Source organism: Engraulis encrasicolus, chromosome 16 (assembly GCF_034702125.1).
Source record: "Engraulis encrasicolus isolate BLACKSEA-1 chromosome 16, IST_EnEncr_1.0, whole genome shotgun sequence".
Taxonomy (NCBI): Eukaryota; Metazoa; Chordata; class Actinopteri; order Clupeiformes; family Engraulidae; genus Engraulis; species Engraulis encrasicolus.
The window spans coordinates 11,503,738-11,519,586 of record NC_085872.1 but is presented as its reverse complement, the minus strand read 5'-3'; the positions used below and the strand labels follow the sequence as shown (position 1 = coordinate 11,519,586).

Sequence of the window (15,849 nt, the reverse complement as noted above, 5' to 3'; positions counted from 1 at the left end):
GTGGTTTTGCTTTTTAACTTTATCTCAATGATTAATGTAGTACATGTACATAACATAATAATAAAATGTACTCCAAAAAAGTTACTAATTGTGAGTCATCGTAATTATGCAGCACTATACAGCACACACAATGGAACACAAATCACGAATCAAACCGGCAACCCCTTATCCACTGTCTTACCCACTTGGAACTTAATTGATGCTATTAGTCTACTGTTATTATTGTTTTTCGTGACATGAGACTATGCCAGAGAGGAAAATGGTCAATGGTGACATTCCACTTTAAGTAATACATTATCAATCATTTTTGAATCATTATCCTGTCACACTTTAGTTGACGCCGACATCATATGTATGACATAACAGTGTCATGACAGTCTTGGACGAGTCATAAACATTTTATGGTCATGAAAAATTGACATTGTTAGGGCTGTCTCGACCATAACTGAATGTCATTTTCATAGCGTAGTCATAGAGCGTTTATGACATTGGCATTATGTTACGACACAGTTCTGACTTTATGGCATTATGTTACGACACTGTTATGTCATTCATATGACGCCTGCGTCATGTAAAGTGTTACCCTTTATCCACTAAAAATAATTGCCATAATGATGTCTTAAGGGAGCACTCCTGCCAATTTCAATATGCTGTTGTATTGCTCACGCTACCCTTGACTTGTCAGTACCCGGTGACGCCGCAATTTTTTGGCTCAGCCCTTTCCGAGATATGAGCTAATCTAATGGGGAAGCTTTTGTTTGCATTTTAAAAATTCTTAACATAGGCCTATTCTAAATATTTTCCTAAAAGGTATCGCTGTTTGCTAGTTGTCTGCTGATGGTGCATAACCTTTTGGATGTTTTTGGGAATAAATAAAAATGTTTTTTGAAATGTAAACAAATACCTGCCCCCATTACAATGGTCAGGATCTCAGAAAAGGCTGGAGAAAAAAAAAACCTCAGTTACTGATTGAGGCCAAGGCCAGGGTAGTGTTAGCATTACAACTGCATGTTGACATTGGCTGGAGTTATCCTTTAAGTATTGAGTTACACACTGTGCCAGCATGTGACGTGTAGGGATCTTGTGATTTTGTCCTGGGCCCGGTCAAATGCTGTCAGCGGCCCTGCTAAGGGGTGCACAAAAATAAACCTGTGAATTCCAAATCAGTGTGCAGAACCAACATGAAGCTGCTGTGTCACCAGGTATGTGCTGGGCATCTATGTGCACATTGGTTATGTTACGTAACAGCATGTTGTTTATGTTTTTACTGTATACTTTAAAAAATGTTTCTTAGACTTGTCTTTGTGTACTGTGTTCTTTGTACTTTGTGTTTGTCTATATGTGTACTAATGGTCTATAAGTTCAAGTGTTTGTTCTATGGCTACTATTGGCTGTGACAACCAATCAAACGTATCCTGACAGTCAGCAAACAGGAATCTTTGACAAATGATCACACAGTCTCTCCCATGATTGTAGTAGTGAAATGAATCCTCTGGTACACACACACCCACACACACACACACACACACACACACACACACACACACACACACACACACACACACACACACACACACACACACACACACACACACACACACACACACACACACAGAGAGACACACCGCTGTCTTGCAGCAGTGTAAAGGATCGTCTGGTGTCTCCACACACTAATACAGACCCAAACAATTTCAGTTCTTCAAGTGCTGTAGGCCACATCTACCCCAAAAATTACACACATTCAATCAGCTCTTACTTAAAGGTGCACTGAGCAGGAAATGGTCTAAAAAGGTACTACAACTATGCTGCTCATTGAAATTGAATTGCCAAATTTGATCATTTCATGAAAGTTTACTAGTTGTCGTAATGAATACTTACAAGCCTGACACACACACACACACACACACACACACACACACACACACACACACACACACACACACACACACACACACACACACACATTATGAATGCAATTTTGATAATCAATAGTTCCTTTTAGGTGCCAGGACAGAAAAGGATGTTGAGGCTCTGTTCCACTGCCCATTTTCTACCTGGTACAGCACGACCGCAGACCACAGCTCGGCCGCCAATTCTTGCTTTTTGATTGAGCACAACACACCTTAACTCATTGCAAAAAACAGCCGGCTGGCTTACGCGAGCTGAGCGGGTCTTTAGCAGCCTATTACCCAGAATCCGCAACAGGTCCTCCTCACCGGTGAATGAAAAAATAATCATGGCGCCCACCAGATCAACTCTCTTGGAATGCTCTTTAGTTTGACAGTGTATAACTGTGATATGAAAATCGAAGGCAGAAATCAACATTGTAGTATCCAAATTTGACGTTGCTGAAACTATTTATAGCCTCAAAACACAGAGGTTTATAGCACACTTTCTTGACTTTATGCTCATTTATTTAGAGCAAACAACGCGTTTCGTCTCTGTGAGTCACCAGGTTTGCTCTGGTACTCGATACCTCAATACCTGAGCGAACCTGATGACGTACAGAGGTGAAACGCGTTGTTCGCTCTAAATAAGCCAGCATAAAGTCAAGAAAGTGTGCGGTTAACTTCTTTCTTTTGAAGTATTGAACACTCTTGCGTTTACCAGCACCTAGGAGCTGTGCATGGAACTTTGAACTATTTATAGCCTCCTTCGATAGCTGGGATATCTAGCCTTACGTTAAGTAAACTAGCCTACATAAAGTAATGTACGTGCCAACGGCAAAAATGTAAGTCCAACCATTCTCTGGGTAACACGGCTTGTAATAGAAACACAAACCGAGCTGGTTTGACAGTACCACTCTGCACTCAGCTCGACACGGCACGACACAGCCGGGTTGTATGTGGAAAAACGCCTTTAGTCAGGAGGACAGGGCTTGACACTGGCACCTGCAAACCGGCCAAATGCTGGTAAAACTTGGCTGTGGCTAGTAACAAATACAGTGCCATTAGCCAATTTGGCAGGTTGCTTATTCAATGGTATGACATCAGAATAGCGTATATTCTGCATTTTACGCCTTGTGCATCAATTGTTTCAAGAAGTGTGTTCAAGAAAAAGATCAGTTACTCAGTTTCTATTTGTTTAATTTATTTCACTGTAGAAAGCTATGCACTCATCTGATTGATTTAACACCTCATCTTCTGAGGTTAGATGAACAGTGACATGATAAAGAAAAAAAATAATTTCAAATTTGTGGTTAGTAGAATAGCTGGATGGCTAGTGACTCAGGAAAACCACTAGCCACATGGCAGGCAAGCTAAAAAGTTAGTGTCAAGCCCTGCAGGAGGAGGGTTAGTAATGAGAGGCATGACAAATACAGTAGACATGGCATATGACTACACATGACCACTAGTCGGCAAATGTCGCCTATTCCATAAATAGACCACTCCATGCATGGGAAATGTTTTGGGAGGCACGCTGAAACCAATTTGTAACAGAGAGCTTTGAAGGGAGTAAGGCGGCTGTTGTACTTATTGCCAATTACTGAAGAAATGGCTCAAGCGATGGCAGATAACCAGGACATTTTCATGTGTCCTATTTGTTTGGACCTTCTCAAAGATCCGGTGACTCTTAGCTGTGGACATAATTACTGTTTGCGCTGTATTGATGACTTCTGGGATGAGGAAGATGTGAAGGGCGTCTACAGCTGTCCCCAATGTCGAAAGGCTTTCGAGAAAAGACCTGTTTTAAACAAGAACCTTATTCTTGCTGAGCTTATGGAACAATTGAGAAAGACTGTAGTGCCAAGCGCACCTCCTTTGGAATGTCCAGCAGCTGGGCCTGGAGATGTCGCGTGCGATGTCTGCTCTGGAAGGAAATATCAAGCTGTCAAGTCTTGCCTGGAGTGTCTGATGTCGTACTGTGACACTCATTTACAAGCGCACAACGAACTTGTTGGTAGAAACCACAACATTATCGAAGCCACGGAACATCTGAAGGAGATGATTTGCCCCACCCATAAGAAAATCATTGAAATATTCTGTCGCACTGACGGGAGTTGCATCTGTTATCTCTGTGGGGTGGACGCACACAAAGACCACGACACGGTCACGGCTATGACAGAGTGTGATAATTTAAAGGTAGGATGAGACATGGATTTAGAAATAAAAAAAGTTGTTATTCAAGGGTCTGATTGTGTATAAAACTTCAAGTAGACATAGTCAAGGCCTACAGTATGTGAAGCGAACAGGCCCGCTGACGGGATGAGGGCAACTGAATTCCATGATCGCATGTTGCTCTGTGCGTGTGTCATAACACACAGAGCAACATGCAATTAGCAGGACGGTTAACGGTAAAATAGCTCTGCAGTGTTTGGGAAAAATAAAAATTAGGCTATTTGTGCACCTATGAAGGATGTTGTTATTGTGGGGAAAATATTGCTCTGCCTGAGACTCATGGATCATGGTGCTATAATGTAATGGTGGCAGTCCCCATTATGGTAACTACAAGAGCAGACAAGAGATCACATCTGAATTGGCCAAATGAAAAAGACTGAAAAGGGTGTGGTCTACTGCCCCGCCTAGTAGGGACGGGACGTAGAAACAGTGTGGGTTGTGGACTTGGGCCAGAGCCACCACAGGATTTTTTTTTCAAAGTAGACCTTGCCCTAGGCATTAAATACACAGCAAAAGCCTGATTCACAAGGGATAAATATTACCTGTGGACCCCTGGTAATTCTGAATAATTACGGAGAATGCCTGAGTTCTTAGTCCTCGGGCCATCGTCCATCGGGCTTTAGTTGATGAACATTAAAGACACAAGCAAACATTTGAGTTGCTTCTTTGGATTAGTCCTCTGACCAGATTTTGTTGTTAATTACCATATTGGTGTTAATTACTTAGCCTCTTACTGCAGATGGGGTCGCCGGCAGGCCTATACACTATTTGCTGAAAATATTCAACTACATCATAACAACATTGCTATGACATTACCAAGAGCCTTAAGTAACAGAGTAAGACATAGCCATTACAATGTTGGTGACAGTAAGGTTATAACATAGGCGCTGCACCAAGGGGTTAATGTATTATGTATGCTCATGCCTGTTGCCCTCTGGCTTTGTCTGCTGTTCTGACCCAGTCTGCATTTCTCTTAAAGTTCCCGTTTCTTAAGACACAAAAGACACAATTGTTTGCACATTCAGTTAATGGAAAGAAGAAGGAGAAGAAGAATAAAAACACGTGATAACAAGCAGCCCTGTGAGCTATGACACACCCGTCCCCAGTTAATTCCAGTCGACTGACTTCTAAATATAAAAAACTAACTTGCACCACAGCACCACCTGGTGTGTCTGGAATAAGCGTGATAACCAACCTGTGAGGCAAAGATCTGGTCTAATATGTTTATTGTATACTGTATGAGTAGTGAGAAGGGGTGGGCTGTATGGCAAAAATGCCTTATCACATTGTTTTTAACAGAGAATCTTGAATTTCGACATTTTTAAAATCCTAATCTTCCATTGGCTACAGGCCTTCCAAGGCTACAAACCTTTCTGAACAGATTTTAATGAATATACTTGCAATTTTACATGTGCTGCTGACACTGTTAGGAAATTAAAGTGTAAACACAGTGATGACACTTTGATAAAGTGCACTATTTGAATATAATAAATTCAGTAAAAAAAACAATATTACGTAGAAGATGACAACATTAAGTAAGTAAACATCCCCTGATAAAGTGAACACCCTCACTCCAAGGCGACCTATACGATTTTTACACTTGGCAGGTTTTCCACGTCATTCTACTCGATTTCACGATATACAATTTAATATCATATTGCACATCTCCAGTATGTATCTATGTACAGCACAGTGTGTAGTAAAGGAAAGTTGATATCGACCTGTCATTTTGGGGTAGGGCTGGGCTGCACTTTTCAAGCAAAGTGTAAATGCAATCTCATTGTTCAATTGATGCCTTGTTAAATATTCTATGTTATATAATCAATAGTAATCACTATTGCTGCTGTTGCTACTACTGCTTGGCCTACTACACATACCACCACTTCTGCAATCATTACTGCTAATACTAGTAATATTAATACTCACAACACAACAACAACAACACTACTACCAACAGCAACAACAACAACAATGTCAATTATAAGTTTTAACATATTGTGCATTTTACTCTGCTTAAAACAGAAGGAGGTGGGGCAGAGCAGGAAGAAATGGCAGCAGAGGATCTGGGAGAAGGAGAGAGAACTGTGGGAGATCAGGAAATCTGTGGAGGCTCTCAAGGTGAGAACTGACGAGAGCCGTTGCCGTAACTGCCATTGAGGACACAGAGGTCATGTCCTCAGTATTTTTTTTCAGTATAATGTAAAATTTATCTATGATGGAAATCGATATATGATCAACAATGATAAATTCAGTCTATATACCCCACCCCCATTTATCCTCAAGGCAGTAATTAATGAAAATCACTGAAGTGTTTGAAGCATTATGTACAGTATGCAGTACAGCACAATATTTGACCTCAGTATTTGAAAATGTCTGGTTACGGCCCTGACGAGAGTGTGTCTAATGTTCCCATGGCCCATTCGCTCACATCACTAAGACTTTTAACATTCATTTTTAGGCCCATTGGTCCCACGGCATATTCCTGCTGCTTCATGTTCCAACAACTCTAAGAATTTATTGAAAATACACTAGGCCCTATGTTTCAAAGGCACGTTCTCTTAAGCACTATTCAGACGGGACTAGTTTTATGTATGGACATGGGGGAATGTGATTTTTATTTCAGAACGTCGGTAAAAGAAATGACCGATTCGGACTGGATTGAAATATCTCAGTAAACGAACAGAAGGTAAGAGGGGTTACTCATCACGAACCGTTGTGACTGCACTTGTCGTCACGCGCGTGCCAACTCCACAATATACAGTATGTCACGTAAGTGAGTACACCCCTCACATGTTTTGCAGATTTTTGAGTATATCTTTTCATAGGAGAGCATTAAAGAAATTTCCTTTTGACACAATGATTGGTGAATTTTAACAACATATATAACTGCTTACATTTCTTGTTCACTCAGAAAAAAATCAAAATACAGCCATTAATGTTTGAACATTGCCATTGTGAGTACACCCCAAATTAGATTCCGGTAGAGAAGGGGCCGTAATAATAATAATAATTGTATTTGTATTTGTATAGCACTGTATCAAGACATGCAACTTAAAGTGCTTAACAAATGGGAAAAAACATAATTGTTAGAGATGGATTTAAAAGGAGAGGTAGAGAGGAGAGGCAGAAATAGCAGGAAGGCAGAGGAAGAAGAGATAGATAGAGATTGTAGGGTCATAAGGTCAACGTAGGTTAGGACCGGATTCTTAGAGGCGTAAGGTCCATAGTGGCTGGGTCTAGCACAAGTCATAGATAGTCACACTGATTTTGGGGTTCAGATGCGGCCCCTGGTGACATCAGGGGTGAGGAAAAACTCCCTTTCGCTTGATTCATAGTTTGTAGGGGGAAAAAGTTCAATGAGGTCTGAGAAAAAACCCTATAGCCAGGAAGAAACCAGTGCAGGTCTGCCAAGACAGGAGTGATGTGCTCTCTCCTTCTGGTTCTTGTTAGGATTCTTGCCGCAGAATTTTGAATGAGTTGCAATCTATCAATTAACTTTTTTGGCTGGCCAGTAGTCTAGCCTACTGGTGACAAAGGCATGAATAAGTTTTTCAGCGTCTTGTCGGGGAACCAAGCCGCGCACTTTGTTGACATTTCTAAGATGGAAAAAAGCAGATTTTGTTATCTTGTTGATGTGAGGCTCAAAGCTCAAATGCAAGTCTATCACCACACTTTGGCTAGTAACCTTATCTTTAATATGCATGCTTAGGTCACCTAGGCTTGAGTGGAGTTTTGCACGTTTTTCCTTAGGGCCAATGAGCAACACTTCAGTTTTATCCTCATTTAATTTTAGGAAGTTACTGTTCATCCAATCTGTGACATGCATTTAGTCAAGGCATGAATGGCAGTGGTTTGGCTAGGCTCAACAGAGATATATAATTGTGTGTCATCGGCATATCTATGAAAATCAACATTGTGCTCTCTGATGATGGAGCCCAGGGGCAACATATATAGAGAGAAGAGGAGAGGGCCCAAGCAACTACCCTGAGCAACTCCAAAAGGCACATCATACTTGTTGGAGACATATTCTCCAATGGTGACAAAAAACTGCCTTCCTGTAATATATGTTTTTGAACCACTCTAAGACGTGGCCGGACAGTCCTACCCAAGATTCAAGGCGGTCAATTAGTATGTTATGGTCTATCGTGTCCAAGGCTGCACTGAGGTTGAGGAGGATAAGTGCTGAAACTTAGTTAGCAGCAGTGCTGAGCCTAAGATCACTTATTATTTTGGTTAGTGCTGTTTCAGTGCTATGATTGGCTCTAAAGCCGTGTTGCCTTGAATCGCCTTGAAATGAAAAGGGATTGAAAGGGAGGTCATCGGTGTGAGTTTCAACCTTTCTTTACATTGAACTTTTAAATTTTGAGTCTGCACCGGGCTTAAATAGATTGGTGTGAGATTTGAATGCAATCCTATGGAGAGTATTGTGATCTGCTTCAGTAGTCACAGTGAATGTTGACATGCATGTTTCCTTTAGGTGTAATTCAGATTACCAATGTTGACAGCATTCATGCATCCACAAACCATGTCAGTCCCACTACCATGCTTGAATATCGAGAGGATAAACTTTTTTGTAAAACTCACTTGTTTACCACCACACATGTTTGACACCATCTAAAGCAAATTTGTTTATCTTGGTCTCAAGAGAGATGAACAGACCAAGGATATGGATCACTGGAACCATGTTGTGTGCTCTGAAGAGACCAAGATATACAAATGTACAAATACAGTTTGTTATTAGTAATGTTTGCAAGCCCGGACAGATTGGATATATTGTGTGTTTCGTGCGCTTTACCAGACATATTTACATAGGATCTCATTACATAGGGTAATTTTCCGGACCCTTTTACAGGAGGTAAAACTCGCGGTGAAGTTTACCCGACATACTCCGCTATCTATACCAGACTGGCACATTTGGACTGGATTACATTTTCAAGTTATTATTACTTTACCCCAGGTCCTCCCATTAAACTAGTCCCGTCGGAATAGGGCTTAAGTGTACTCGGAAATGTGGGAACATGGAGTTGTAGAACACAGGGCCTATATTTAAATAATTTCTTAAAAACATGGAGCAGCAGGAATAAGCCGTGGGACCATTGGGCCATGGGACCAATGGGCTGTGGGAACATAGAGCTGACCCCGAACTGACTAGAACAAGAAGCTGGTTCAGTAGTAAACCACGTGTAAAGGTAACCTTGAGGTCGTGGTGAATCATCTAATAGAAGAGACCTCATTTTCTTAACTAAAGGTCAGGGATGCTTGCTGGTACTTTATTCTGTATCTATGAGCAGGCTTACCACCTCCTGTAAGTTAAGTAATCTGGTTGATTATCACTTCAGCATGTTCTTAGTATACCCACAGCCCCTTTTCCTAGAAAATCTGCTGTGGTATACCCACAGAGAAGAGAAGACAGTTTCAAGTGCTACACAATAAGAGTGAATGGTGGGGAACGATTTTATATGAATTAAGTTCATTATGTCTAACTGTTTAACTTAAACACTTAGTGGTTTCTTTTGCCTTAAGACATGTAAAAGTTTTTATCTTTTACCTGACATGTTTCGACGGTGTTACTTCCGTCTTCATCAGAGGGTCACTGTGATGTTGATGAGTGACGTGCTTTAAAAACAGCTGATGTTGTTGTGGAGGTGTGACAGCTCTAAGAGGACAACTCTAACAGCAGGAGGTGTGACCAACCTGTCATTATTGACAGGGAGGTCACACCTCCACAACAACATCAGCTGTTTTTAAAGCACGTCACTCATCAACATCACAGTGACCCTCTGATGAAGACGGAAGTAACACCGTCGAAACATGTCAGGTAAAAGATAAAAACTTTTACATGTCTTAAGGCAAAAGAAACCACTAAGTGTTTAAATGTGAACACTAAATGTAAGCTTTAAAAAAACCCAGAAATGTTGCTATTACATTAAAACATGCAACGAAAGAAGAGCCAACGTGAGGAAGCACAAATGTAGTGTGCAGACCAAATTTTCCCCTCCTAACTTCCCTTTCACACAACCACACGTCAGCAAACATAAAACTACTTCTGACTCCACGTGTGTTCCCAAAATCAGTTTTGTGCACAGGCTGCTGTGGAGGACAGCGTGAAGATGTTCGATGAGATGATTCAGCCCATTGAGAGACGGCGCAACGAGGTGATCGAGCAGATCAGGGCTGAGGAGGAGCAGAAGATAGGCCCAGCGCAAAGACACATGGAGGAACTGGAGAAGGAGCTCGCCACGTTAAAGAAGACTGAAGCTGAGATAAAGCAGCTTACACAGACACAGAATGCCATCCATTTCATCAAGGTGTTTTCACATTAAAAGGCTGATTAAATCACTATTTGCTCTATAAACACAATTGTTTCAGTAGATGGATTGTGTTACCCACTCACTCACCTCTTCTCTCTTGCTTGTAGAATTTCGGCCCATCCCAGGATCCTCCTGAGTCCAAGGTGCCTAGCATGAAGCTCAGTGAAAGCCTCTCTTTTCACACCGTGATGGATAGTGTCTCCTTGCTGAGGGATCATTTGGTGACGATCTTCAAGAAACCTGCAATACGTAGGCCTCGTACCTCATACCTGTTTTAAATGTTGCTTTTTTGATACCAATTTGGGGAGGAGGCTCATATATCTTCCCATACTTTAATGAAGTGGTTCTCCAACTTTTTTGAACAACCCCCCCACCTGGATCATCCTAAGCCTACGAACGCCCCCTTGACCATCATAAGCCTGCCAAGCCCCCCTTACTAAAGAATCTGCCCCCAATGACAACAAAACACAGCCCCTTTTCAACTGTATCCTTGTCAGTGCCCCCCTAAGGCTCCCCAACGCCCCCTGGGGGGCTGTACCGCCCCATTGAGAAACACTACTCTAATGTACTGTACTAATGGGAGGGGATCACTAACATTTGGTCATGAAGTATATAATATATAAAGTATACGTATATAAAGATATAGTGAATAATATGGAGAATAATATATAAAGGTGTGTGTGTGTGTGTGTGTGTGTGTGTGTGTGTGTGTGTGTGTGTGTGTGTGTGTGTGTGTGTGTGTGTGTGTGTGTGTGCAGTGCGCACTGCCACTGGCAGCTATTCCTCTGCCACTATACAGCTGGAGACGCATAGTGTGAATTCCAATATGCGGACTCCGTCTCCCGTCCTCAACTTGTGCTTGTGGCCTCGCGTTTTGCTGACGCCCCGTCTCCATGGACAAAACAATAAAGTTTCCCCTCTGTCAGCCTAGCCACAAGAACTTTTGGGGGACTTTTCTTCATTCACCATCCCGGTTGCAAATGAGAAAGTGACATTAGAATTGCACTTTTGCAAGATATTGAATTACTTTTCTGTTGCCAGTGACATCATCACAAGGTCACAAGCAGACAACTTAGCAAAGAAGGACAATAGTCTGCATATTGGAATGCACCCATAGTATCACTTTGTCACGTTTGAATGTGGAGCATATCTATTGTGGTGTTCATTATTTAGCCCAGTGTGATACGTGTTTTCTGTCTCAGTTTCAGAAATGCGGTACCTTATTGCAGAGCCAGTGACCAGAGAGGACTTCTTACAGTGTGAGTTTGGCTTGCACACACACACACACACACACACACACACACACACACACACACACACACACACACACACACACACACACACACACACACACACACACACACACACACACACACTTAAATTTGGCAATAGGCAGTACACTTTCGATGAGTAGCATAATTGCATTACCTAGCCTACTCTGTCCACAATCCTACACATCTATCTCAGGGCTACTGATATGATACTGTATGAAGCTTCAGGAGGGAGGTTTAATAACGTTGTATGTCAAACTTTGCTAGTTGGCATGAGTTACACTTATACATGTACAGTATATGATGTTTTGTCATATGAAGATTGTCTGCCGGTCCACTTTTCATGACTTCTAATTCCCATGTCAGAAAAAGAACCGAAGAAGCATTTGGATTTAGGATCAATGTGTCTTGAAGCTCCAAATATAAATCGATTCTTTTGACTCTTCGTTTTTGTCCTCTCAATCAGATACCCGTCACTTCACAATGGATCCGAACACAGCATTCCCACAACTCCACCTGTCTTATGGCAACAGGAGGGTGGACAGGAAACGCAAGAACCACAAATATCCTGACCATCCAGACCGATTTGATGGGTGGGGCCAGGTGCTGTGTAGAGAGGGTGTGACTGGTCGCAGCTACTGGGAGATTCAGAAGCGTGGGACGGTGTACATAGCAGTGGCATATAAAAGCATTAGCAGGAAAGGACATGGTGGGGAGTGTGAGTTTGGAAGCAATGAGCAGTCCTGGAGTTTTGGAATATCCAAATACGAATGCTCTTTTACACACAATAAGGAAATAACTAAACTTAACATGGCAAACCGCTCCAAAATAGGAGTGTATGTTGATCACAGGGCCGGAACTCTGGCTTTCTACAGCATTGGGGATGATAATTCAATGACTCTTCTGCACAGCATCCAAACTAAATTCACAGACACGCTATATGCTGGGTTTTGGTTAGATACTGGTTCAGCAGTGGGGATTCTGTGAGTTTGGTTAGATACTGGTTCAGCAGTGGGGATTCTATGAGGACTGTAAATGGCTGCATTTATGGGTCATTCACCGCATTTACTCCTTTCTTTGGATTGACAAATATACATTTATCATGGCACAATCCAAATTTTGCTTAAAGGAGTCTTGTACTTCTGCCTCTCCAACTCCAGAGATGGTTATCTCATTGGACGCAGAACGAGCATTTGACCACGTCGAATTTAAGTACTGATTTTCTGTATTGCAAGTTTGGGTTTGGAACTAAATGTATTTCTTGGATTCGTCTTCTGTACTCTGCCATATCTCTTCCCTTCCCATTAACACGTGGAACTCGCCAGGCGTGTCCCTTGTCACCATTATTATTTGCAATAGCCGTAGAACCCCTTTCTATAGCCTTGAAAACTTCCCCATATTTCTCTGGTATAATTAGAGGAGGCCTTGAACATAGAGTGTCATTTATTGTTATATATACATGACCCTTTAAATTGTATTGATAAAATTGTGTATTTACTTAAGGTATTTGGAACTTTTTCAGGATACAAATTGAACATTACCAAGAGTTTTCCTGTCAATCAGTCTGCTAAATTAATCCCTTCAGGTACACTGCGCTCTCAGTTTCCCCCAGTGGCTTTAAATATTTAGGTGTTAATATCTTCCATTCACTTAGCTCTCTTCATAAAAACCATTTCATGAGACTCTTTGAGAGTAGGCTATAAGAACAGACCCTCAGAGATGGCATGCCTACCTATCTCACTTCTTGGCCGGATTGAGACAATCAAAATGAACAAATTACCCCGTTTCTTATTTCTGTTTCAGACACTCCCTCTTTTTCTACCCAAATCTTTTTTTTTAATCTTTGGATACCATTATATCCTCTTTTATTTGGACTGGCAAGATTCCCAGGATTCAGAAAAGAATGTTGGAGAGACCCAAGCTGGTAGGGGGTTTTGCTCTACGAAATATGTTGTTATACTACTGGGCAGCCAACATTCAAATACTTAAAAAATGGTATCATCCCCCAGACATTAACTGGTGTGTAATTGAAGTTAACTCTTGCATTACATCCTCACTTCCTGCCTTATTTTTTGCTCCTTTCTCTTCATGCCCTTCTCAACACACTAATTAATCATGTGCTACTTTCTTCCTTAAAAATATGGAAGCAGCTTAGGCTTCACTTGGTCTCTATCTGTTTTCCTTCCAATCTGCAACAATAACTTATTTGTACCTTCCAGTATAGATCAGACCTTTATGCGGTGGAGAAATGTGGGCTTGGTCTCCTTCAATGACCTTTATTCAGGTAACTCTTTTGTTAGCTTTCCGGACCTGGTCAAAAAATGTGGTATTTCACATCCTGGTCTTTTCCGATATTTTCATTTTAAGAAACTTCTGTAAAGCTCAGTTCACTTCCTTCCCAACATTGCCAGAAAGAACTTTGATAGTAGACATTATGATCTCCTCAGTTTTTAATAGTCGCACATCAATACATAATCTCCTCTCATCCCAGTTGTCTCCCTTTCTGGGACTTGAAGATACTTGGGAAAGGGAACTTGGTCTTCCATTAGACAAATTCTGGTGGACAGATGTTTTGGCCAGGATTAACACCACATGCATATGTGCACAAATGAGTCTTATTCAGTTCGAAGTTGTTTTCAGACTTCACTATACCAGGGCCAGGCTGAAAAAACTGTTCCCTGATGCAGATGACCATCAGGTGTTCTCACTCTCCAGGAGACCATACACATACTCTCTTCACCTGTCACAAACTACATGCTTTCTGCTCATCTTTCTTCCCCACTCTTTATCTGAAGGCCTGAATATTCAAGTCTCCCCTTGCCCTTTAATTGTAATTTTTGGTGTGTCCCTTGTCTTAGGGAAATTTAACAGTTACCAAGTTGTACCAAGATGTTATTGCATTTGCTGCACTGATAGCCAAACGCCAAATACTTCTTCACTGGAAGAGCCCTAAACCACCTGGCTCCTGTTCCTGGTTTAGAGAGCTTTTGTCTTTCCTACAGTTGGAGAAAATTAAACATACAGTTAGAGGATCCTTGAAAACATTCTTTCCTATGATCCACAAAATATTAGGCCTAACCAACAATCCGACAATGAAGATTAGTGACACCCCCCCCCTTAAAGATATACTTAACATTTGCTTAACCTGAGGGGTGGGTGTGTCGGGGGTATGGGTTAAGTTGTTTGAAAAATGAAAAAGAAATATGGTATGTAAATGTGATATATCTGGCTGTATTACTTTGATGGTTTGCCTAATAAACAGCCTATTATATCAACAAAAAGGAGTCTTTTACACACACACACACGCACGCAACGCATGCACACACGCACACACACACACACACACACACACACACACACACACACACACACACACACACACACACACACACACACACACACACACACACAGGGGCGCTGCTAAAAATGTTGGGCCCCATGAAAGATTCAAATTTTGGGCCCCCAAAATGGCAAATTGTCATCAAAATCCTTCCAGGGGCCCCTGTCAGTGCTGTCGGGCCCTTAGAATCTGTAACACCTTTCCCCCCGTCGCGGCACCCATGCACACACACACACACACACACACACACACACACACACACACACACACACACACACACACACACACACACACACACACACACAATGTGTGCCCAAACACACACATAGTGTGTGCATACACATGAACACAAAATGTGTTATTTTTAGGGCAGTATGTAAACTGGACCTGAGCTTGTATGCAGACTGATGATTGTAATTAATTTTCATCTCTGTTAAAACATTCATAGAAAGTGATGATATGATATGCTGCACTAGATTTACTCCTCTTCAACATTTATGCAACTTTTGTGTGTCATTGTGTGTTGCTCATTGTGTTATATTTTTGGTTTCGGTGTTGGAATGGTGGTGTGTGGTTTTGCTTTTTAACTTGATCTCAATGATTAATGTAGTACATGTACATAACACAATAATAAAATATACTCCAAAAAAGTTACTAATTGTGTAGTTATTTAAAAGTCAATCCTGTGTGTCATCATAATTATGCATCACTATACAACACAAATCAGGAATCAAACCTGTAACCCCTTATCCACTGACTAGACCATGACTTTTAAACCATTTTGTCCTGGGCCCGGTCAAACGCTGCCA

General features: G+C 41.4%; 1 protein-coding gene across 1 annotated transcript; it reads left to right on the top strand.

The window, feature by feature from the left end:
- Positions 1–3,458: 3,458 nt before the first annotated feature.
- On the top strand, positions 3,459–14,988 carry LOC134465128 (tripartite motif-containing protein 16-like protein). Its single transcript, XM_063218591.1, has 6 exons — positions 3,459–4,082; positions 6,141–6,236; positions 10,193–10,426; positions 10,537–10,678; positions 11,632–11,688; positions 12,167–14,988. The coding sequence occupies exons 1-6, from the start codon at positions 3,495–3,497 to the stop codon at positions 12,685–12,687; spliced, it is 1,638 nt and encodes a 545-aa protein (XP_063074661.1). The 5' UTR covers positions 3,459–3,494; the 3' UTR covers positions 12,688–14,988.
- The last annotated feature ends 861 nt before the right edge of the window (positions 14,989–15,849 follow it).

Bases quoted from the DNA above. Each gene is read 5' to 3' on its own strand.
- LOC134465128 (XM_063218591.1), top strand. From the start codon at position 3,495: ATGGCTCAAGCGATGGCAGATAACCAGGACATTTTCATGTGTCCTATT. The intron at 6,237-10,192 runs GTGAGAACTGAC...TCCCAAAATCAG, and splicing joins AATCTGTGGAGGCTCTCAAG to TTTTGTGCACAGGCTGCTGT. The intron at 10,427-10,536 runs GTGTTTTCACAT...TCTTGCTTGTAG, and splicing joins ATGCCATCCATTTCATCAAG to AATTTCGGCCCATCCCAGGA.